General features: G+C 40.7%; 7 protein-coding genes across 12 annotated transcripts; 5 read left to right on the plus strand and 2 right to left on the minus strand.

The window, feature by feature from the left end:
- Positions 1-110: 110 nt before the first annotated feature.
- On the minus strand, positions 111-7,261 carry LOC116929049 (sodium-dependent nutrient amino acid transporter 1). Of its 3 annotated transcripts, XM_032936198.2 has the most exons (18): positions 7,087-7,261; positions 6,499-6,664; positions 6,011-6,233; positions 5,669-5,819; positions 4,820-5,586; positions 4,617-4,720; positions 3,878-4,102; positions 3,651-3,753; positions 3,398-3,574; positions 2,844-3,072; positions 2,664-2,781; positions 2,435-2,587; positions 1,621-1,724; positions 1,367-1,553; positions 1,118-1,294; positions 775-1,051; positions 618-715; positions 111-558 (listed from the first exon to the last, which is right to left on the minus strand). In XM_032936198.2, exons 6-18 carry the CDS (start codon positions 4,671-4,673, stop codon positions 277-279), a joined length of 2,187 nt encoding a protein of 728 aa, XP_032792089.2. In that variant the 5' UTR covers positions 4,674-4,720; positions 4,820-5,586; positions 5,669-5,819; positions 6,011-6,233; positions 6,499-6,664; positions 7,087-7,261; the 3' UTR covers positions 111-276. The 3 variants fall into 3 exon arrangements, with proteins under 3 accessions (XP_032792089.2, XP_045034316.1, XP_045034317.1); XM_045178381.1 differs by having other exon boundaries at positions 4,617-5,586; XM_045178382.1 differs by lacking the exon at positions 6,011-6,233 and having other exon boundaries at positions 4,617-5,586.
- A 240-nt stretch (positions 7,262-7,501) lies between these two features.
- LOC116929048 (transmembrane protein 214-A) lies at positions 7,502-11,804 on the plus strand. 3 transcript variants are annotated; one of them, XM_045178384.1, is made up of 6 exons: positions 7,502-7,589; positions 7,787-7,972; positions 8,040-8,251; positions 8,320-8,599; positions 8,803-8,991; positions 10,326-11,804. In XM_045178384.1, exons 2-6 carry the CDS (start codon positions 7,816-7,818, stop codon positions 11,591-11,593), a joined length of 2,106 nt encoding a protein of 701 aa, XP_045034319.1. In that variant the 5' UTR covers positions 7,502-7,589; positions 7,787-7,815; the 3' UTR covers positions 11,594-11,804. The 3 variants fall into 3 exon arrangements, with proteins under 3 accessions (XP_045034319.1, XP_045034318.1, XP_032792088.2); XM_045178383.1 differs by having other exon boundaries at positions 7,537-7,673; XM_032936197.2 differs by having other exon boundaries at positions 7,549-7,710.
- LOC116929069 lies at positions 8,986-10,262 on the minus strand. Its single transcript, XM_032936226.2, has 2 exons — positions 10,036-10,262; positions 8,986-9,972 (listed from the first exon to the last, which is right to left on the minus strand). Exons 1-2 carry the CDS (start codon positions 10,048-10,050, stop codon positions 9,172-9,174), a joined length of 816 nt encoding a protein of 271 aa, XP_032792117.2. The 5' UTR covers positions 10,051-10,262; the 3' UTR covers positions 8,986-9,171.
- Positions 11,805-12,689: 885 nt separating the features above from the next.
- Positions 12,690-14,207, plus strand: LOC116929084. The gene is made up of 4 exons (XM_032936248.2): positions 12,690-12,839; positions 12,937-13,030; positions 13,114-13,185; positions 13,266-14,207. The coding sequence occupies exons 1-4, from the start codon at positions 12,831-12,833 to the stop codon at positions 13,751-13,753; spliced, it is 663 nt and encodes a 220-aa protein (XP_032792139.2). The 5' UTR covers positions 12,690-12,830; the 3' UTR covers positions 13,754-14,207.
- A 1,767-nt stretch (positions 14,208-15,974) lies between these two features.
- On the plus strand, positions 15,975-16,884 carry LOC116929091 (transcription factor Sox-1). Its single transcript, XM_032936259.2, has 4 exons — positions 15,975-16,133; positions 16,204-16,291; positions 16,358-16,414; positions 16,554-16,884. The coding sequence occupies exons 1-4, from the start codon at positions 16,125-16,127 to the stop codon at positions 16,694-16,696; spliced, it is 297 nt and encodes a 98-aa protein (XP_032792150.2). The 5' UTR covers positions 15,975-16,124; the 3' UTR covers positions 16,697-16,884.
- Positions 16,885-18,774: 1,890 nt separating this feature from the next.
- On the plus strand, positions 18,775-20,164 carry LOC116929083 (histidine-rich glycoprotein). Its single transcript, XM_045178386.1, has 5 exons — positions 18,775-18,889; positions 18,964-19,042; positions 19,141-19,227; positions 19,422-19,577; positions 19,693-20,164. Exons 1-5 carry the CDS (start codon positions 18,881-18,883, stop codon positions 20,025-20,027), a joined length of 666 nt encoding a protein of 221 aa, XP_045034321.1. The 5' UTR covers positions 18,775-18,880; the 3' UTR covers positions 20,028-20,164.
- A 901-nt stretch (positions 20,165-21,065) lies between these two features.
- LOC116929060 (glycine-rich cell wall structural protein 1.8) lies at positions 21,066-22,659 on the plus strand. 2 transcript variants are annotated; one of them, XM_045178388.1, is made up of 4 exons: positions 21,066-21,205; positions 21,276-21,360; positions 21,435-21,548; positions 21,623-22,659. In XM_045178388.1, the coding sequence occupies exons 1-4, from the start codon at positions 21,197-21,199 to the stop codon at positions 22,519-22,521; spliced, it is 1,107 nt and encodes a 368-aa protein (XP_045034323.1). In that variant the 5' UTR covers positions 21,066-21,196; the 3' UTR covers positions 22,522-22,659. The 2 variants fall into 2 exon arrangements, with proteins under 2 accessions (XP_045034323.1, XP_045034324.1); XM_045178389.1 differs by having other exon boundaries at positions 21,501-21,548.
- Positions 22,660-22,920: the final 261 nt, after the last annotated feature.

Below are 22,920 nucleotides of genomic sequence, written 5' to 3' on the forward strand. Positions count from 1 at the left end.
CGGGAGTCTAGGCGCAACTGTTCGCGAGACGTGATTGTGTGATGGCAACAAGTCGAAATCCGGTCTTCTAAAAATAATTAGTAGTGGCACGGCAATTCTTTTTCCGAAAATCCGCTAATTTCTGTGTATAGTTATAAACGATCAAGGACATTAACTGTACAATAGTCCATGATGAAATGAAAGAACAAGGACACACGAATAACAAAGGTTTTCGTTTCTTTGAAAAATTTAAAAAAGGATTCGACATTGTGCGGATGTTGCACCAGCTGTCGCTTTTTAATCCGCGATTTCATTTTCGAATGTTGAGCGCGAATGAGGAGCCGAAGTCACTTTCTGGCGTTGATGACCCGCTTCTTTGGCCGGCAGGGGATTGTTGTTGCTCACCGACAACGTGGACACGTCGTACGTCATTCGAGACGGAACTTTGGGATACCACAGCCGTGCGGAATAGCTCGTGTGATGATGAGGCTTTTCTAGCTGGAATTTCTTCCATTCGAGACGATGTGCAGGATTCTTGGGTCCCCAATGATCCGTCTCTTTCAAGCTGCTCTTAATCCGCTGATTACAAGTTTAAATTTAATCGGCTGATGAAAGTAATAGCATTTCCATCATTTTACCTCGAAGAAACTGTTACAATTCTTTTGTCGGTAGATTGCGATGGCTGCCCATAAGGGAACTTGCAGGATGGCAATTGCCGCTAGGACCCATCCAGCACCTGCAGCAAATATGTTCATAATTACACAGTCCATTTCGAATGAGAAAAACAAAAGATACCTGTAGCAGCCGCAGGGTAGACGTAATCGCCTTCTTTCAACGGCGTATACGTTGCCATCGCATAACAAAAGATGAAGACCAACACGGTAGGTATGATATAGGCCCAGGTGATCTTCCAGTAAGCGTTCAGTTTAATACCCAGCATGAACTCAATGTCACGCACGAATCGGTTGAGACCGTAGATCCAACAAATGCCAATAGTTTCAATAGTGGCCATCAGGAAAATGATGAAACCACCGCCAAAGTAATCGACGATATCCAATATGATCAAACCACCCTAAAACACAGCAAGAGGAAATAGAAGCGTGAAAATAACGGCTGAATTTTATCGAGTTGTTCGTACGGGAGTGATGTAGACCAATCCCGAAACGAAACCGATGAGACAAATGACGGTAACGACGAGCCATCTCTTCCAGTGAGGGAAATCATCACAAAGGATTGTGACGACGCAGCCTGTCAGCGACACGGCACTCCCGATGCCGAGCGTGAGTAACATCAGGAAGAACATGACGGCAAAGAACTTGAAATCGAAAACAAACAAGTTGTTATAAATATTGGTCAGAGAACGTGAAAAGTTATTGAATTCGTTTACTTGAGGGACGTATTGGAATTTAGCGATTGCATCGGGATAACTAACGAATGCCAAACCGGTTCCAGCCGAGACGACGTCCGTCACGTTTTTACCAGATTCGTGAGCAAGATTACCCAGAATTGAAAAAATGGTGATGCCGGCAAGGAAACTCGTGAACGTATCCATCAAACTGATGATTACGGCGTCCCTAATGACAATTGGAATCAACCGTTAGACGGACAATAATTGAATGAGCAATTCCAGAAAAAACGTACCTATAAATATTGTGTCGGAACGGATTGTAGCTGGAAAACATGACGATCGGACCAAAGCCCACCGATAGCGAGAAAAAGCACTGCGTTACGGCTGCATACCACGTCTGCATAATCAAATTAGAATAAATTTTTAAATGTTGAATTGAAGGAGCCTATAATCTCTGTTGAAAACTCGTTTAACTTGAACTTAACAGCCGTTTCGTATGTCGTTCAATTTAATGTGAAAGAAAACGGCTTTCTCTGTTGTCCCAGATTTTCAAACAAAAAAGCTGATTCTATTTTTGTTTTTCTTCTTTTTCAAGTTTCATTTCGAACCTACCCCAACACAAATCCTTGGGGCAAGAATAACTAACCCTCACCCTTATTTAAAGGTGCAGACGGTCAAGAGAAAGTAAACAAGATGCCGCGATACATCACTGCCTCTACACCCCAGTCATCACCTGTTTTTGTTTTTTATGGGCGTAACACCCCCCTTGGTGTAGGGATATCAACGAAGGAAAAGAAAAATATATAGTAGACTATAGCGGGGAAATAAATGCGAGCGATATGGTACGTGAAAAAACACACCAGACAATTAGCAGATATGCCTCCTGGCCACATCTATGAGGCGATTCAATAAGATTTGTTGTTCAACGTTTTACTTTCTTTTGTGGTTTTCCACACAGGAATTTTCGCTTTCTCTTCTCCCATAGAAATTCTCGCTAATTGCAAAGGGCAATGCGATGAAACGTCAGTGCCCCTAATGGTCGAATGATCGACGAATGGAGATACAATTTTAAGAAAAACTAGAAAAGACGAATCAATAACGACTTACGTTTACATCGAGAAGTTTAGACCATTCGGGTCGTATAAAGTAGAGGATGCCATCGGATGCTCCTTCCAAAGTCACGCCCCGAACGAGCAACGTAATCAGGACAACGTACGGGAAAAGAGCAGTGAAGTAAGCCACTTTGCCTGATGATGCCACCTGCAAAATAAAAAACGTACAAAACGAAAATCAGTTAAGGACTATTGACGATGAAGTGAAACGCTTTTCTTTTTACGCCTTTCATGAGGATGGCACAAATGAGAATCCATGCCAGCAGAAGACACAGGGACAGTTTCCAATCGGGCGAACCGATTCCATCGTCGATCGAGTCAATTTTCTTGATTACTTCCTCACTTTAATAGCAGAACAATGAATTAGTTGATTGTTAAGCTCTTCCAAATGTTTAATTTTATACTTGAAGTAAAGGTCAGACGATGATTTGAGTCCGGAAATGTTGAACGATGTCAAGTTGGTATCTGCACTGCTGTTGTAGCAATTGTCGGCAGACATCCAACTCATGTCGCACACCGTCCATGGCAGAACAGCCTGGAATGACGAGAAAAAGTAGAAGAGCGTGATGGCGATGAGGACGCAGTAATAGGTCACGACGAACCACGTTGCCAGAGCTTGTCCGTAACCCACACCTGGACGGCAAAAAAAAAGTTTAATAAACATTTAAGAACCTTGTTGCAATTAGTCCCGACTCCACAAATAGATTGCGTCATCTTTTCCGGTTGTTTTTTTTCTAAGAAAAGATGTCACTACTTGAATGACCTCGGTTTTGAAATCGCCATAATAAAACAGGTATGGTTGTTTCAGAATCAAGATTCTTGTTAGTTGCAAATGGGTGAGTGAGGTCATCAGGCATGTCGTCAGTGATACGATAAGCCATAAACAGGTAAATTGTCCGTAAGGGCCCTTTTTTTTATTCGTTTTAAAGCTGATTGTGATTCTTTCAAATTTGTTTACCTTTAAGAATGGGGACGACCTCCCAGACCTTGACGGATCCATAGCTGGAGAACTGACCCATGGCCATTTCCAAAAAGTATAGTGGCTTGCCAATAAAGAGCAGCACGATGACGTAAGGAATGAGGAACGCGCCGCCGCCATTCTTGTATGCCGTGTAAGGAAAACGCCAAACGTTGCCTATTGTGATTCGTAGCCGAAACAAGAACGGCATTGAAATAAAAATCGAAATCTCGAATCGATTGCACGTGCATACCTAAACCGACAGACATTGCGATGCAGGAAAGCAAAAATTCTAATGGACTGCCCCATGTTTCTCTTTCGGTGGTTTTTGCATCCTCCATTGCCATTGGCGACACCTAATTTCCACGATTTTTGTTTTTGTTTGCCAATATGAACGAATTACGCATGTTTTACTTCTCACACTTTGCTTTCTTTGATTAAATTGAAAGTAAATTTTCCCCCGCCTGTATTATATTTTACCTGTTCATCGGGAGTGGCAGCCTCGCAGGGATATGGCGGTGGTGGAGTGATGGATTGCTGGTCATCGTCCTGTTCGAAAGCGGCATTGTTGAACTCGTTGGCAAGCGCTTCGCCAGAACGGACTTGTTGGCGTTGACGAACTTTCGCTGGAGTCCGAACGGGGCTTGAAGAAAAATTGTTTTCATCCTCTTCGAAGGCCGTGTTGCTTCTTCCAAATTCTCGAGCCTAACGTTTACAATCAAACAGAATCACATGGCAACCACCAACATCGTTTCAATGCCTATAAATGTTTTCATATGTTATCAACGGATGTGTCTAAAGGTAACGCCCTACATCACGCATACCAACAGCTAAACATTTTTGCTATTCTCATGATTATCTAGATGCGTTTTTGTTTTCACATTCCTTTTCTTCTTTTGTCCTCACGCACAGTGCAAGTTACGTATGTCAGATGACTAGGTAAAATAGATACACGCAAAGCTTCGTGTTATTCTCTTTCTTAGCGTTTTTTTCCCCCCTTTCCGAATTGTTACACGCAGACAATAAACAAATCAAGATAGACGATCAAACCGGTTTGGTTTTTGACTAGTCTTGCATCCCGTCAGCGGATTTTACGACATAGAGTTTTAAGTGTTGCACAAAATTCATGGCCGAAAAAGCCTCGCTCTTAATAGCGTAGCAACTACTGAAAACCAATCACTAGGCACATTTTTCTATCGATCAACAAAATAAAACTCACCGTGCGCTGGCCATCTTCTTCTGGGACAGGTCCTTTTCCGCTACTTTTCTTAACCATCTCTTTCGGTTTGATTGATTCTCTCTTTTCCTTTTTGTTTCGTAAAGCTGCACGAATTCCAAAAGAAGGGCACGCGTCAAACGTCACAATTCGGGTGCGTAATTTCAAGAAAAACTGTAGCACAGAAAAACAAGATTTGTCCTCACTGGGCTCTGTGTGTAGCGTGAGCGCGAACTAGGACCGCTAGATGCACTCTGAGCGGTCTTATTCATCAGCATGCGTGGATATGTTGTACATCCTTGCTAGCTACACGTATATAGAAGCCAAACCTCTTCAGTTTCTCTTTTCTTCTTCATCCTCTTTCGTTTTCTTTCATTCTCTCTATTCCTCAATCGTTCCTTTTCTTCTTCGTCGATACGACTATACTCCAGAGTTTCGTATGGCCTCCAGCAGTTACCTGTGTGTATAGTATCCATCGGCGGCATGGGTTTTGTAGATAAGACTATTCAAGTCTCATCGTTCTTCTTCTAGTACGCTAAGGGTCCATATGTAATATTATATGGTATAGCATACATCGGTCTATATACACCGTGTGCTTGTAAAATCATAAACTTTTACCATTTTTTACCGTGTGTTAAAGGCTTGGAAGTGAGCACACTGTTCTACTTACGGCACGTATATCTAAACACACGTAACCGATACTATCAACGAAAATTATTCGGGCGTTGACGTCGTGTCAACGCGACAGCGGAATCGGGGTAGACACATGCGGTATTGTGGCTGGTTGAAAATTAACGCACAAGGCACCGTTGCGAGTGCATCAAGAAGGGTTCTTGGAAGTCTACTTTTTTCTTGCTTTTTGAGTAGCCCATTGTCTACAGACACGCGTTCGTTGAACTTGACGTAGGCGCAAAATATCTTAATGAAAGACTTGTTGCTATTGCAGGACCTTTTCAGCCCGTGAAGGACCAAACTGGTCCCATAGGTTTGTTTCAACAGGTAAAAATGCAACAAATGAGGGTCAAGAAAGAAGAGAAAGGAGTGCAGATGATTACCTTCATTCTAGCTGAAACAGGTCAGGGATATCATCCCATCGTTAAAATCACCTACTACACTGCCATGCCGCCTCATGTTGAGCTGGTTGGTTCTTCAGCCCTTAAGGTCTCATTCTTGGGCAACATCGGGATGAGTATGCAAATCTGACTTCTGCAAAAAAAAAAAAAAAAACTTTATTTGGGAATCTAGCATGTCGACCTTATGACCGTGTTTTTCTTTTTCACTTGACCGCAAAACTGTATTTCAAAACTATCACTATAATCAACATGCTGTGCATTCCTTCCTTTTTTCCAGTCATTTTTATTTTTTTTTGCATCTGCTTTTCTGTATGTGGTTCTTACTTTTTCAAGGTTTGTATCACCTATCGTGACTAGTTCATCATCATCACCGTCGATTCTTGTTCGCGCGTTCTTTTTAGTAACCGACACCCTTTCATTAGTTAAAGGCAGGATCTCAACTCTGTGGTTCTTGGCTTCTTGCACTGCACTCAAAACGTACCAGAAAATATTCCGGGGTCGTTCTTACTTGATGTTTGTGGAAAATGAAAATGGATGAAATTGAACCCTGAAAGAAAGAGACAGAAAGACTTCCTCATAGCTGGCTGTTGCTGTGTACGAGGAAAAAGGAACAATGTCAAAGGCAATAAATTGCAATCAAAATGGACGCCATTGTTGCTTTTTTATCCATCGTCATCAGTCAGTTCAGTTCACAACAATTTTACGTGACAATGCAATTTTCTGCAGTTTCATTTCGTTTTATTTAGTGCACTTTTCTATGTAATAAAAATAAACTAATAAAACCATACCCACAATTAAGTCTTTTTTAATACCTGGTTATGACGACATGGCAAGCTGCAATTGTGTTTAGGGACATCTTTCATTGAAGTTGGTCAGTAGTCGGAAACGTGAACCTATTCTGAGGCAAATGTTTCTTGTCTCGTGTCCAATTTCCCAATGTAGGAACCAACTGGAGATGAAATCCTTTTTCCGTTGATTCTTCAACAACAAAAAAAGAATTCATTCGCAATTATCCATACTGAAGGGAAAGCGACATCCAAGAAAGGAAATCGAAATGAAGAAGAATGGATGAGAAAAGAATCAAATATGGCCGGAAACAAAAAATGGCGATTTAAACAGGCGATATGTGAATGGGTGGCTTACATGGTATGAGGCTAAGGACAAATAATAATGACGAAAATTTTTTCTCTGAGTCACTTTCTCGGGAACTTTCTTTTTGATCAAACTTGGTGAGTAAAAATCGTTTCTTTCTCTTTCTGATTTCGAAATTGTTGATTTAAAAACCAATTTTATCGATGTGAAATAATGCACAGGGTAACAAAGTTATTATAAACACGGTTCCCTTACAAAGCAATTTGTTACGCCGTAATTTCCTATTTACACGCCATGTTCAAACTTACATTTTTTTTTTAATGAAGATTTCTCCCTCACGGTTTGGGTATTTGCCTACATTTACTGGTTCTGTGTCAGAGTCGACATTGCTGGGCTACTTTTTGGAAGATAACCCACTTGCCACTTCTGTCACTTTGTTCCAACACCTTGCTTTCTTCCGCGAAAGTTCAGCAGTAGATGTGATGGACTCATTTCCTTAACATTTGCTAATTAACATCGCAGATTCGCACAAACGGTGTTGCAATCCTACCAAGAATGAATGCTATACAGAAGCACATCTAATAAGATTAAAACATATTTTTTTACCTAATTCTAAAGTTGTTTGAAAAAATATTTATCAATGAGTAGTATTATAATTTACTCGAGAACAAGAATGAATTTTTAAAATTAAATTTTTAATTTTTAATTTGATTAGATGAGTTGAGATACGCAACCTACCGCTAGATGGTGTTTCTGTTGGCATCCCGAACGACTGACGTGGACGACTAAAAAAAATATTCCCGTTTGAAACGTAAGAAAAGAATTAAACTCGAGTCTCACTAGCTTTGACAGCTGCTGCAGACGATCTTGTTCAGCAAACGCTCCAACTTAACCGGTTTCTACAGATTTTTTATTGTTCCTTTTCCTCTTTGGTACCGCACTCTTTCATTCTGTAACTGTAAGACATCATTTTGATTATGCATATAATTTTCAAATCATATTTTTCAGAAACGTTTCCCTTCCTTAATCAAGAAATCATGTACGATGACGAATATAAGAATCCGGGTCAATGGGAAGTGGTTGGTGGGAAAACAAGCAGCAAACCAAAGGGAAAAACTGCTACAAATAAAATGAATGGAGCTGGAACAAAAAGTGGTGCTGCACCTAAACCAATCATCAAAGTAGATGAACTAGGTAAAGTAAATTCTAACAGAACTAGATTTGGTTTAAAAAAAAATGAAAATAACATTTTTGTGAATAGTTACACCATTGGACACAAAATATGCCCTATTGGACCCACAACTCCGAGCTAAGGCAAAGCAAGATGCTTTAGGTGTTCCTGATAAACCTGCATCAAAAAGTAAACCAAAACCAGCCAGCACAACTGTAAATAAAGATGTTGTGAAGAAAAAACCATCCAAAGAAGTTGTGAAGGAAAAAGTTCCCAAATCGCTTCCTGAAGCTCTAAAACAAGTAAAAAGTCATTTACGTTAATTGCATTTGGTATTTGTTCTAACATGAGAAATAACTTTGTATTGCAGATTAATACTGCAGAGTTAAGTTCAGCTATGACGACAGTCAAAGCCCGGTTCAGTAGCTCGCGTTTGTTGTGGTTGAAAGAACTCGCCTCCTACTTGAACAACCACACAAGCACAGAGATAGATCCTGTTTTCTCGGGGAAGTCGCGCGACTATCCTTCCAACATTCTGTCGTCAGAATTAAAAACCCTGATCACCTCAACAATACAGTTCTGCGATGATGAGGCATTGAGTGCTTTCTTTGACCAGAGCCTCATCACGATGCCAAGTGAGATGAACAGAGGCAAGTTGATAATTTATCCTTATTACTTGAAATTTATCCTTAGAGATCATAGAGTAGTAGTATTTGCTTGCACGGAGTAATTCTATGAGCCAGTTAGAAGGCACTTTGGAAAAGCGACCGCAATGAAAAAAGGATAAAAAATATACACATGTATGTGAAAGTAAAAGTAACAGCATGTAATCTAAACGTTTTCATTTTTCTAGGTGTGTCGGTATCCGGTACAAAAATAGTCTTGCAGCTTCTAAGTTTCCACAGGCCTACCGTAGTCCTGGCACATCTCGCTCGTGCCAACGAGATCCTTGCAGCCAATGAAAGCAATAAAGCTGTCACCCTCTCAATCCTTTGGGTCTTGTCACAATCGTCTTTCAAGGATAGTCGAGTTGGAATTCAAGGTAAAACAGATCAATTTATTTTAGTTCTATCAACTCCCGCAAACAAGTGAAATGAGGTATAAAGAATGAAGCAGTGAACACACACTCACAGAAAAAGAAAAATAAGGCTGATTTGGTATCCCTGTTATGAAAATTGTAGACATCCCCAAAAACCTAAATAGTAGGAGGGGTGGGAGTGTCCTATACACTTGTTATGTCTATGATTCTGTTGCTGGATTCCGATCCCTGGTTGGCATTTTGGCACAGCTTCATGAGAGTATCTACTTGGTACCGTCCAGCAGCTATAAGTAGTTGGGCATTATTGGCAGAGGTCGTTAAACGACCTGTGTAGATGAAATGCAGGAATTGTTCAAAAACATTGGCATCTATGTCTTCAATGCGAAGGAAGTCCACTCCCGGCTGTGATAATAGATTTGCGAGAACGGGGCTTCGAGCAGCTAAAATGGCTCGATGAGCAGGAAATACTTTCCCCTGAACTAGAAACTCAAAATCTGTGTACTGTCTCTTCCGAGCAGCAAGCCATAGTTGGGCCATGCAGAGCAAGTCAACTAGTTCATATCGGTAGTTGGGTATATTCTCGTTGACGTGGATGTAATATGTGATTGTAACAGGTAGTGGAAGAGGTCCTGTATGCAAAATGAACACTTTACAAAGTTCGTCATCCATTATTTGCTTTGGTTGCATTTCAGTAGGGTCAGATTCAGTCATTCCAGGACAAGTCAGTGTCAGTGAAACTCTATGTAATTGTATGCCAATCTTATGATGATTAGAACTAGTAAAGGTGAGTAAAAAGCCTGGTTGGTTGTTTTTTGTCTCATCTTGTCCAGCAACACAATTTAAGCTGACTAAGAAGAGTTTTTCGTTTCTGAATTGAAATGGCTGTGAAGTTATTGGATAATCCACTGGCATTTTTTCTACAAGCCAACGAAACTTTAATATCAGTCCATGGCGATAAACTTGAAGGTCGTTCGCCGTGGATACCTGTACAAGTGAAAAATTCCCTTGAATAGAGCAATTATAAGTAAAGTGAAAATTTACGTATACCGTTTCATTGGACATGGCGACACTCAATTTAAAAGTCAAGACGAAGAAGAGATAGTCGCTAGAAGCTTTTCGCCACGTATTTGAGAAATATTTTCATTGACGAGGTTTCACTATAAGTAAATGCACCTGTTTCTTCATATTTTTCTGCTACCTGCAGCCATGAGTGTCAAAGATGAAGTGTGCAGACTAAAAAAATAGCAACATTGCAGAGTTGCCGAGTTTATCTATGTTGCCAAAAACTGGAATCAGGAAATAATTTCAGAATATATATATTTTTTTTTTATTTACAGTTTGGATGGAAACTATGCTCCCATTGATCAGCATGAAAAACTATTGTGCTTACGTGGCGCAGAATGCGGAATACTTGGCGTCAAAAACATCCAGCATGAAGTCATTGGCAAATTCACTCACTGTGGCCGACTATTTCAAGTTAGTCGAGCAGGTTCAGCAAGGAACAGTTCCTACAACGGCCCGCAAAGAAGTGGCTAATTTAGTCCAGTCTCTTTCTCAACCAATGATATCAGCACATGGGTCTAAGATGTTTATGCAATACCTACGAAAGTTGGTGTCAGACCCATCTGGCCGAGCAGATATGTCCAAGAAAATGGTCAGCTGCTTGCGTGCCGATGCTCATTCATACGAATCTTGGCGCAAAGAGTACCGTTCCAACTTACTTTCTTCCAGTTGTTTTCTGCAGTGGGTCACTGATAATGAACAAACGTTTGCACGCGAATCTCAAGATTTCCAAGCAACGCTTTGTCACTTCCAGACCATCAACAGCACTTACTCCCCGACGAGCAAACCTCAACAGGGTCTCAATGGCTGCATTCAACTCTGTGAATATTTGATGGGAAGCAAAAAGAACAAGAAAAAGCCGACCAGATCGGGGTCGAAGCTAAAGTACCTCAACTACGTGATGTTGATTGCGTTGGCCTACTTGGTGTATTACGATACGCGCGTATACGGCGATGGCCAGTTTATCAACAGCCGTCTGGGGAAAGCTGCTGAACGTTCTGGCATTACAGCCAAGGCGTTGGAACTTCACCAGATCGCGCAGCCTTATTTAGCCGAAGCGGAAGACCGTTTCGTCCTACTCAGAGATGTGGTCTATCGCAAAGCAGGAGAAATTCACCAACGTGCCGAGCCTTATTTAGCTCAAGTCGGCGATGGGATGGTCCAGTTGAAGAATGTGGTCTATCGCAAAGGAGAAGAACTCTATCCAGGCATCTGGGACGCAGCGGATGAGAAATATCAAGCCCTTGTTTTGGTGACGAAAGAAAAGGCTGCTCTCGGTTATGCGATGGCCGTGGAATACACCGAACTCGGGATGGAAGCTGGTGCTAAATATTGGGGAAAATTCCAGGACTGGAGCGCCGTCTATCGTCAGCAATTAGCAGAGCAAACTGAAAAGGTTATTGAACTGACTGGAGGCTACGTTCAATGCGCGCGTAAGACGATTGCAGAGTTTATGGAGAAAGAACAAGTTCAACATGCCCTCAAGTACTCGTACGACATGTATCATAAAGCTCTTCACGCTGTCGGCTTGTGTTCTCATTAACTTTCCATGTCAGTTGATCTTTTCACAATTGATTCTTTTTTTTTTTTGGTTCCGAAAATTTAAGTCCTTCGTCGTGAAATCAAATGTCACTTCAGGGAACAATGATTTTTTTTTTTTTTTTTTTTAAGAAAAGAAATTATCCTTTCGGCAAACAACGTCAGACATTTGACAGATTATGAAAGCGGAATACATATGACTTGATGGGGTGGAAGACGCAGTTTTATTTATAATTTTTTTTTTCCGCAGGTTTTTTCCTTTTCTTAACTTAGGTGGCCACAAGTTCTATATCTCACCATCTATTCCCTATTAATTCGTGTGCGAGCGGGTATTTACAATCCTTAAACATCGGGTATTCGATAGTTGTGAACTCTTTGGAACGGTAAATTTGTTCACGTCTATCGATTTTCTGGATTTCGTATTTAAAATTGCACAGGTGTAAGTGGGACAAACGAGACTCCAACCCACAAAGTGGTTGTTTTGTATCGGTGTTAAGATGTTAATAGCCGGTGGTAAGTAGTATTACTAGTTTACGGCGACAGACATGTTCACCGAAACGAATTGCTATCTCTGGAGGCCATTATAATACGAAAGGCATGCACGTTCAGCTATAGGTAAAGCAGATAAAAAGCCGTGCCAATTCAACTCACACGCGCTTACAGTATGTTCGTGGCAACCAGAATCTATGTTATTATGTGCGACTCGGGAAACCGGAAGCGTTGTGAAAAGCCCGAAATATGGTTTGGATTCAGTTTTATTTGTTCCCTTGTTTATTCTTGATAAATGGTCTGATATTTAACGCACGGACGAGCTTTTTTTTATATAAATAAGATATTCCTTTTTATAACATCAACATGGCCTTGTGAAATGTGTATCTAAATAATTTATTAGTAGACTGTAAACAAATTTTCTTCGAATATAGAGTAAACAATGTAGCCATTTAATTTTGCTAACCATAAAATTAAAACCAAAATAACCTAAATTTTCTTTTTCTTTTAGGTTTGTGCACATCTCTACTGAGGTTCAGCCTCTCGCAAAGCCACGAAGATGTTTACTTGATCGTATAACCATCCCGTCGAAGGCTAGGTACGTAATATGGATGAACTAATACGTTATGGAATTATGCCAATCGAATCAGACCGAATGACCGACTGGCGATAGCCTATATAAGCGACCGCTACACACTAGTTTAAGCCCAGTTGGAATTCGTTCTCAGTGCCGGCTTGTAGTCTGTTTCATCATGCGCAAGGTATACCATCACCAACAACGTTGTTCCGTTTGGCTCTGGAATTAAACTTCGTTTAACGCCCCGATCAAAGTGAAAATTTTCTTTAAATATTCAATAGGTCCCTCTGTCGTTTAAAGTGTTGCTCCTTTTCGGTCTAATACTTGGCCAGCATGTGACCGACGCAGCCTTAAAGTTTAAAGGAAAAAGGAGAGGTTAACACGCTGAAAAAACATTGACCAATTGAGCACTTGCATATTCATCAACTTCTCGTTTTGTTCTTTAACATGAAAATTAGGTGGACAGACTAACCACGGACTTCAGTTGGGCGGTAAAAGATACAAAAGTGGAACCCATGGCAGTGCAAGTGGTATCGCACAATTTTACTTGAAAGCGTGACACAACTGAACTACGCATAAATTTAACAAATGTTTAATGTCCTTTTTCTAGTTTCCAAAGAATATGATGGAACCTCTTCAGTCCTTGCCCCTCAGCCACTAACAGCTTATACGTCATCAAAAGTACATCTCGCATCGGTTCCCATTATGGCACTTCCATCTCCGCACTACTCTCGAACAGGATATGAAATTTGGAACGCTGGAACAGAAGGAAGTGATCATGGAAGAGCAATATGGCATGGAGGCAATCCTCGTCCTTACGGTCCTTCTACTTACGGGCCACCGCGTGTGCACCTTACACCTGAAGATCTCATCATCCGCCCTGAGGAACCCAGTTCTTGGCACGCTGAAAGAATAAGTAATGCAATAATAGACAGCCCATCGATTAGAGGACCAACAGGTAGCCATCACCTGAACTCAGATCCCATCGCCCCAGGTGGACAAAACAAAGTAGGCAAACTACTTGCTCTAGCAATTGCTTACTCGTACGGTGTACCGACACTCCCGAAGATCAAGAGTTTGCTGGAAGAGGAAATGTAGAAATGAAAGCCTTCCCTGCATATGGGAAACCCAAGCATCAGTGATACATTTCCTCATTAACTCCAGTGAAGGAAGGAAGAAGAAATAAGGTGTGAAAATGTAACAGTTCATTTCTCAGCTGGTCCAAAAGATTGATTTTCTTGTCTTCTATTTATACTTTTCTTTCCCTAGTATTGCGTTGTAATAATTTATCAGCTCCCATTGGAGAACAAATTCAGTTACAGTCTCACACTTGTGTATGTTCCTGTCTTGTATCAACGCCAGTAGCATGACGAGTTGATGACTAGTAACGGATCTTCGTTTTCTATTAACTCTACAAATTCAATATTCCGTTACCAATTTTCCCATCCAACAGTTTGAAACTTTTCGTTCTCATCATCATTTATGAAGCTTTTTCTTGTTATAGTATATGAATGCTGTTGTTGTTTGTAATAATAGAGAGCTTATCAACTTATCGTAGTAACTGTGTGAATTACTGTACTTTCTTTAGCACGTAAGCAATGAATGATTTCCTAAAAACCGCAACTTTAATTATTGAAGTATTGTTACCAAAAACGAAAATAGATGGGCCGAGCGAATTTGCAGCTGTCCCTCCACTAATATTCTGCGAAGGAAACCGAAACTTGAACGTTCCAGGGTCTGGTTAGAAGAACCAACTCATAAGGAAAGACAAACACATTTACGTTGGCTATAATTTTACCAGGACAGACGATTAACTGCTTAAATCTCGAAGCTGTCTTCTTGCTCCACGTTTGTTCATGTCACGTACCATTTGCCAAAAGGAAAAGGACGTAAGAAAGTAGGAAGACAACAACAGTTTTCATCGTATGTCTCACATCGTAAGCGTCTTCCGTCTAATGAAGAGTAGTTTGAGAAATCTATTCAACCGATACACACAGGATGTAGCTGATCAAATACAGATAACTCTCTGCCTTTTTTTACGATCCATGTTGTGGTGCTGATGCGTGAGTCTCTTATATGGCTACACAGGCTACCTATTTTTATACCATACGTGATATGTTATCGTTAATGCTCACTTGTCTACTCTTATGGGTCACGTTAACCTTCGCTAAACAGCCAAGAGTTTCTCGATAAATACGAGTGGGTGTCGTAAAACACTTTTGGTCGCGTTTTGCTCGCCAGAAAATGAAGCATGAAGCAACTGCTGACTTGTTCTTTTAAATCAGGTGACGATTCATTTGCAGTCATGACTATAACTTTTTGAATAAAGAATGCTTTCATCTACAGTCTAAAAGAATCTTTTGCCATCACGTGATGATAACAATCCGCATGGCAAAGAATTACACGGTTCAATCAAGTCAGCCATTCACGGAAATTCGTGTGAATGGCCGTGTTTAAAAGTACTCGATGACCATTTCTTCGTCACGGTTTTCTTCTGCAGTTTCTCGTCATCTAAGTGGTGGCTATTTCTATTTTTGGAGTCGCTTGATTAGTCCTTTACTTACTACTTTAATGGCACAATTTCTTTTTGTTTTTTTGAACAGCCGTTACATGCCCCATTTAAATCGTTGACAGCGGTGAAATTACGTCTACCTTTTAACCTATTAAGAAACCCCACATAACCAATGAAGGAAAGATGATTAACTTTCTTCTCGCTCGGCTCCTCCTCCTGTTGCCAATTTTCACGTATAAATGCCGCTAGATGACTTCTGCCCTGGCAATTTACCTGTTTGCTTTATTGTGGATTGCACTGTATCACATTTCTCCGACACAATACTATCGAAATTCAGTTATTTGATTCTTCCATATTTGTTGTAATGAACATAAACGAGTAGCTTAGCTTATGGCACTTGCAATTTATGTGGATGACTTTCACTAGTGTGTAATTCGTGTAATATTGTCCAAAGTGATTTTGGGAGGTCTCTTTTTTCATGTAGGCACACTGTACCATTAAGCACCTTTATAGTAGTCTAATAAGGTTTTTGCTTCTTATAGGGAACCAGGCTTCTTGTATACGCCATAAAATCTGCTTTACGATCTTGTTGTGAAAGAAAGTGAAACTATCGAGAAATAACTAGTGAAAGCAACTGGATTGCGAAAAGCCACGAAGATGTTTGTTGGATCCCGCGTGTGTTACACCGTTTCAGGAAGGAACTTTTGAACAGCAAACGAGAAACATGTGTTACGTAAGCAGCTAACAAGGCCTACGCCCCATTCAATTGTTTATTAAAAGAATGGGAGAGTGAAATGACTTTCTACATTGGGAATTTATGAATTTTCTACCATTTTTCTTGACCACTTTCAAACAAAAGTTTGTAATGCTACACAGCTCTGTATATAAATGGCTGCTACATGGCATTTTAATCCACAGTTTGCAATTGTGTTTCATCCAAGCTTATCCTGATTCAGCATGCAAAAGGTATTTAAAACTTTAAAGTCATTCCTTCAGCTAAGCTTAATTCCCTACTAATGTTTTTTGCTTTTGATAGTTTACCATTTCAATTGTGTGTTTGCTAGTCATTGGACTAGTGCTAGCCCAACATGGTGTGGAAGCAACGAAAAAGGAAAAAGGAAAAGGTTAATTTTAAGTAGTTTTTTCATGTTTTGGAATAATCAATTAAATTGGAAACTAAATTCCTATAGGTTCAGGCTACGGTGGAGAACACGGTGGTGGCGGATATGGCGGTGGAGGATACGGAGGTGAGTTTGATATGAGGTTAATAGGACGTTATTTAAAGCTGCCGATGTTTCAACTTATTTGAATCGTTCTGTTTAGAAGAATAACAAATTTCATTAAGGAATACTGTTTTTATTCGTTCGTTTGTTTGTTTACATTTAGGAGATCATAAACCGCATCATAAGCCTCATCACAAGCCTCATCACAAGCCTCACCATAAACCTCTTTTCAAACCACTATTCAAACCTCACCATAAACCCCATCACAAACCACATCACGGCGGTGGCGAATACGCTGGGTATTAAGCCGATCAACCATTGGCGACGTGTGGATGTCAACTTCAGCTACTTCATCTTCTGGAAATCATATGAAACTTGCTATAATCACGCTTATCAGTGGCATACGTTCAAATATCATCCATGTATTTAGTTTTTTTGTTTTAACAACCAATCTTTAAATCACCGTGAATACAAAGAGCTTATTATTGTGAAAATTGATTTTCTTTGAATAATAGAAGGAATAAAGTTCAACGTTCTTAGGAATTCTAAGGATGGGCTTACATTTAAGTTAAATGCATCGTACAAGGTCAGATCAAACATAAAGCTACATAAAAAAAGGTATGCGAACACGTGTTAAGCATTTTTCTTACCCATTCCTTTTTGTCCTTGATCGTCTTCTATTTTCTCTCTTTCCCTCCTTTTATTTTTTTTAGTCTGTACTAAAACGTCAGCTATTCAAATTCAGTAGTAACCTAACCCATTTACCCATTAGTCATAATAGAATTTATTCACAAGGTGAACGGATGTCAGGGCATATCATCACCTCAGGTGAACAGCGTTTTCACCGACAAAAAGAAATCAGTGTCTGAAATTCAAACAAATCAAAATGTCTGTCAACGTAACTCGTGACACTTTACCCCAAAAGAAATGTTGTCTATTGTATTCTGTCGTTTTGGAAATAATGGACGCTCTTCACCGTAGTGCACAGGTACATCAATAATTTTCAGCTTGACTTTAGAATTAGCAATTGTTCGTCCATACCTAACGGAGTGGTCATTCAAAACTTTCACTGTTTTGGCCAAGATTTTTCCAAAACCTTGTGTGACAATTTCGTCTCGCTAAATTACTTTCGAAAAAGCGATTTGTTCTCCTGTCATAGAATGCAATTAGATTTGTCACTAGAAATCGGATGAATTCGGATTTCTCGAAGGTTTTTATTCCGCTTCACTACTATAGACTTTAATTTGCCAAAAAAGGAAAATGGTGTCCTTGACGTCATGAAGACATATACCCGTTTTCATATACACGATGTTTAATTGGATTGTAAAGGAACGAGAGGAAGATTTTAATTTCACAATAACCTAGACATAACTTTCTTCTGTCTTCATTGGCCGTGGCTGCCAATCTGGCCCATCTGGCCCATCTTCAATCTGGAAAATGTTACTAGAATTTGTTTTCCAGTTTCTGAAATTGATCCTACGTGATGGATGAATGGGAAGACGTAATAACCTCCAATTCCAGGGGCCCCTCAATGTAGGGACATAGGTAAAAGTGTCATCTCTTGTAGGTTATATCCTTTGTCGTGTTCACGCGTAGGGAGCTAGACCAGCTGAAGGACGTTGCTCTATTTTCTCTACCTATACCGTAGGTAACGCTACGATGAACAAAATGGCAAATAACGGTAAAATAGACTTTATTCACTATGGGAACTTTCACACTGTGTGTGGTTCCGGTCTTGCAAACAGGTGAAAATTAATTTACTAGCATGAGAAGACGTTTCAACATATTTTATAGAAGAATTGGCTACAATCAGTTCTTCTTCCTTGAAACAGCAGTTTAGTTTACGAAAAGATAAATTCATGTACATTCAAACTAACTCTAATTGTAGTTATCCGTCCTGTGTATATCCAACATGCACAATGGCACCACTGATTTCAGTTCCTCTTTGTTAAAACTTTCGCTGAATTTTGCGGGAAGCATTCGCGTAGTTTAGACGACAAAAGAACGTAAAAATGCATTTAAGTAGATTTTGTAACTAATTTCACTTTCTTGGTGTGCATATTCCCCAACCATAATGGTTCACTATTTTTCCTTTTCATTTATTTTGTGGCCGTCAATTAATGAAAAAAAAAGGCTAATGTCGTAGTTATGAAGAAAGTGAAATTTCATAAAAAAATTTGGGTGGAGTATTGGAAGGGTCGACAACCGGTCCGTCGGAAAGGAAACTGTATCTCACGAAGGTGCGAAACTGTTAATAGTTGGACAGTTAGATCTCGTTTCGTTTTTCATACAGGAAAAAAACCTATAGTGAAAAGTAAGGGAAAATGATTATTAAAACCCTATGCGCATGGCGAATTTGCTTTCTTTTCATTTGTTTTTAATAGATTGGAAAGCAGTGTATCGACAGTCGACGATATATAAATGACTGTGCCGCGACTTTAAACAACAGTTGAAAATCGCATTTTTGTCTTGAGTATCACTCGATTCAATATGAGAAAGGTATTTTTTAAATATTCGTTTTAATTAAATTTTCTTTAAACGGATTAATGTTTCTGATTAATGTATCATAACAGTTTACGGTTTCGTTCGTGTGTTTCCTATTGGCTGGCCTGGTGGTCCTCCAACATTGCACCGAGGCAACTGACGAGAAAGGTTAGTTTATTGGTTTTCATTTAAAACAAGTTCATTAACAATGTTTATCTAGCTTATTTGGATAAATGTACTATATTAAAAATACGGTGCCATTTAGGCTTATGATGAGGAATCATACGGTGGTGTAGGATACCAAGCTGAAGAATATGGAGGATACCAAGCTGAAGAATACGGAGAAGGAAAAGGTTAGCCTAGATTGGTATATTTTTGAAAAGAAAATGATAAAATTGGGTATGCGGAAAGCAGTTACCCTACTGGCATTATTCCACGTCGTTTAGAAATGGAACAGCTCCTTTTTTAGTGTTTCAAATATTGTGGGATGCACTTGTAGCGAACGTAACAGTTTAGTTCAAACAAAATGTTTATCGATTACAACTAGGCCACCACAAAGGGCATCATAAAGGCCATCACAAGGGCCATCACAAGGGCCATCACAAGGGCCATCACAAAGGCCACCATAAAGGCCATCATCATCACGACGGAGGAGAGTACGGTGGTGGAGGATACGGGGGCGGAGAATACGGAGGTGAAAAAGGTTAGCTGGATTCGCATAGAATATAGATTGCGGCAATGTTAGCATGAACTCAACTGACTATATTATCCCGTTTGGAACAAATGAAAACAAATTTCAAACCAATTTTGCTTTGTAGGACATCACAAAGGCCACCATCATAAAGGACACCATAAAGGGCATCACAAGGGCCACCATAAAGGCCACCATAAAGGCCATCATAAAGGCCACCATAAGGGCCATCATCATCACGGAGGGGGAGAATACGGCGGAGGAGAATACGGCGGAGGAAGTTACGTTTATGCAGCAGCTGGCGGTTACTCATCTCATCCGCATCCAGTGGCCTCCTATTCTCCACAGGTAGAAAGTAATTACGGAGGACCAACAAGTTACGACGCCTATTCATCAGAACCTGTTCTTCCTGCTTATGGGCCTGGCGATTCTTCCCTGACCGCCGATTATTATTACAATTAATTAAATACTATACCAGATTACCACTTGAAGTGGCTACAAATTTTATATCCCCTCACAAACAGACTTTTTTCTTTGGCCATCCTCACAATTGTATGATAAAATGTATCAGAGAATTATATAGATGACACTAATCATTATTTTTGTGATATCAGCTTAATCGATAGCCTTTCGGTGTCTAAAGCAAAAATTCTATATCGTGCATAATTTTTTTTCCTGTTATGTAATAAGCACATTATCAGCAATAACGATGTGCTCATCCACTTGTCGAACATTTTCAATTCCAAGTACTTAACTACCGTACCTATATGGGTTAAGGTTTTCTTTTTACACCACATCAGAGGGGTGTAACAAAATAAAATAAAAATGCACCGTAATTAAGGATCCCCCCTTCTCTTCGCTGCAACTTGATGAGTCACGTTTTCTTGTCGGACGAATATAAGCTAACCGATTGCTGATAAAACGACAACGGTAAAAACATACTATATATATATTTTATGTACTTTAGCTGAATTTCTTTTTATTGTCTAAGGAAGAAGAAAGGACGTTGCTCTGAAAAGACTTTTTCAAAATCTTTCGATGAAATGCAGGGGGATTTTCAGAAAAGAAAGTTAAGCATTATGTCCTTTAACAAAAGAACTTTCGCAACATGACCTGCAGCCTATGCAGTCCTGCAAAGTCTACGTACAAATGATAATATGGTAGTCGTGTAACTCTCCCTTTTTTTATATTTCCAGGCTCCACTCGGTGCCGCTAGCCTTGTGTATTACATTTCGCCCCGCTATTTCTAAGAGGATCATTCGTCTTTTGGTAGAATGTCACGACGAGCTCTTCGTCAAAGAAAACTGGGTGAACAGCAAGGGGGTTTTTTTTTCTTCCCCCGGAGAGGACAGACGGCTGGGAGAAAGGGAAGAGTCCTTGAATCAGCACGAAGACACTTTGTGAACCATCGCCGTCACGCTGAATTAATCAGAATTGAAAGAATAGGAACAGGGGGAAAAGTTAACTTCACACGTCTACAATTCACTTTCATTTTTTCCCTCTTCATTGACGGTGACTTCGGTCTTTGACAATATAAGAATCACACCTTGTGGACGATGTATAAAAGTAGCGGCTACCAAATTTCAAAGCACAGTTGGCAGTTGTTCACTGTGTTGGCAAACTGATTCAACATGCCTAAGGTACAATACCAACACATTTGATTTTAATTTAAGTTTAACTACATTTTCCGATTGTTCAATTCTGGATTAGGTCAATGTAAATACCATGAAATGTTTTCTGCTATTCGGATTGGTGCTAATTCATGGCACTGAAGCAACAAAAGGAAAAGGAAGAGGTTAGTTGGTTCAAAAGTTATGGAAGTTTTCGACGAGAGCACATCAACATAAAATCTTCTTGTATTTCGCACAGGTGGAGGTTACGGTGGAGGTATGAGCTATGGCGGCGGAGGTGGTTACGGCGGCGGAGGACATGGAGGTGGAGGTTACGGCGGCGGAGGGCACGGAAGCGGAGGTTACGGAGGCGGTATGTCATCGTTGCTGATCAGGCCATTTAAATTGTGTCTTCATTTTTATGATTGCTTAATTGACATTTTGCAGGTGGAGGAGGATACGGTGCTGCACCTTCCCCACAAATACTTTATATCCCTGCCCCCCAGCCTGTCATCGTGTCGGCTCCTCAACCAATGGCTTATCACCAACCAGCACATAGGCCTGCTCCTTCTTACGGTGGGGGAGGCCATGGTGGGGGTGGTGGTTATGGCGGAGGTCAGATAGGAGGTGGTTCCTACGGAGGATCAGCAGGAGGTGGTTCCTACGGAGGATCAGCAGGAGGTGGTTCCTACGGAGGATCTGCAGGAGGAGGACATGGAGGTGGCCATGGAGGTCATCAATCTGGTGGCTATGGGGGATCGGCAGGAGGTGGACATAAAGGTCCCCAACCTAGCGGTTACGGAGGCTCTTCAGGAGCTGCACCTGTCCACGTACATGTTCACGCTCCTGCTCCAGTCGCTGCACCAGTTCATCACGCGGCTCCAATGCCTTCTTATGGTGGAGGTAGTCACGGAGGATCAGCTGGAGGTTACGGAGGATCAGCTGGAGGCTACGGAGGATCAGCTGGAGGAGGGCATGGAGGTGGACATGGAGGTCATCAGTCTGCTGGCTATGGAGGATCGATTGGTGGTGGACACGGAGGTCATGGAGGCCCATCAGGAGGAGGCTATGCTCCTGGTCCAGTCGCTCTACCACCTCATCCGGCCCCAGTGCCTTCTTACGGAGGTGGACATGGTGGACAAACCGGTGGTTACGGAGGTTCTGGAGGAGGAGGACACGGTGGACAAGCTGGTGGCTATGGAGGCTCTGCAGGAGGAGGTCATGGAGCTGGTGGTTACGGCGGATCAGCCGGAGGTGGTTATCCTTCTGCCCCCGTTGCCCCACCTCATCAGCCGGCTCCAGTCGCCTCTTACGGCCCTCCACCCCAATCCGCTGGAGGATACTAGATCATTTTCATACTCCCTCCTAAGCTCCCATTTCGAAGTCCATTTCGAACGTCTTCTTACCAAACCGGTCACTCAGCTCTTTTCTAAACGTCGTATGAATATTTAACGTGGTTTGTAATAAACGGATTATTACTTCAATATTCTTACCTATGGTTTTATTAAAGTGTTTTTCAAAACGTAATTTTTAATTGGGCAATTTGTTAAATCCATATGGCCGTTTGTCAAAAGAATAAGTTTATATCACTGGGATGAATTTCAAAAAATTTACTGAATGAACCAAATCTATGGGTCGTTTAGCTCATAAGCTGATTAAGTTAAGAGGTTGTTAGAATCGAGGAAATTAAACACAAATAAAAAATTGGCAGCATTTGCAGCCGGTGACTCAAAGAGTGTCAAATG

This window comes from Daphnia magna, linkage group LG8 (assembly GCF_020631705.1).
Source record: "Daphnia magna isolate NIES linkage group LG8, ASM2063170v1.1, whole genome shotgun sequence".
NCBI classification, from domain to species: domain Eukaryota; kingdom Metazoa; phylum Arthropoda; class Branchiopoda; order Diplostraca; family Daphniidae; genus Daphnia; species Daphnia magna.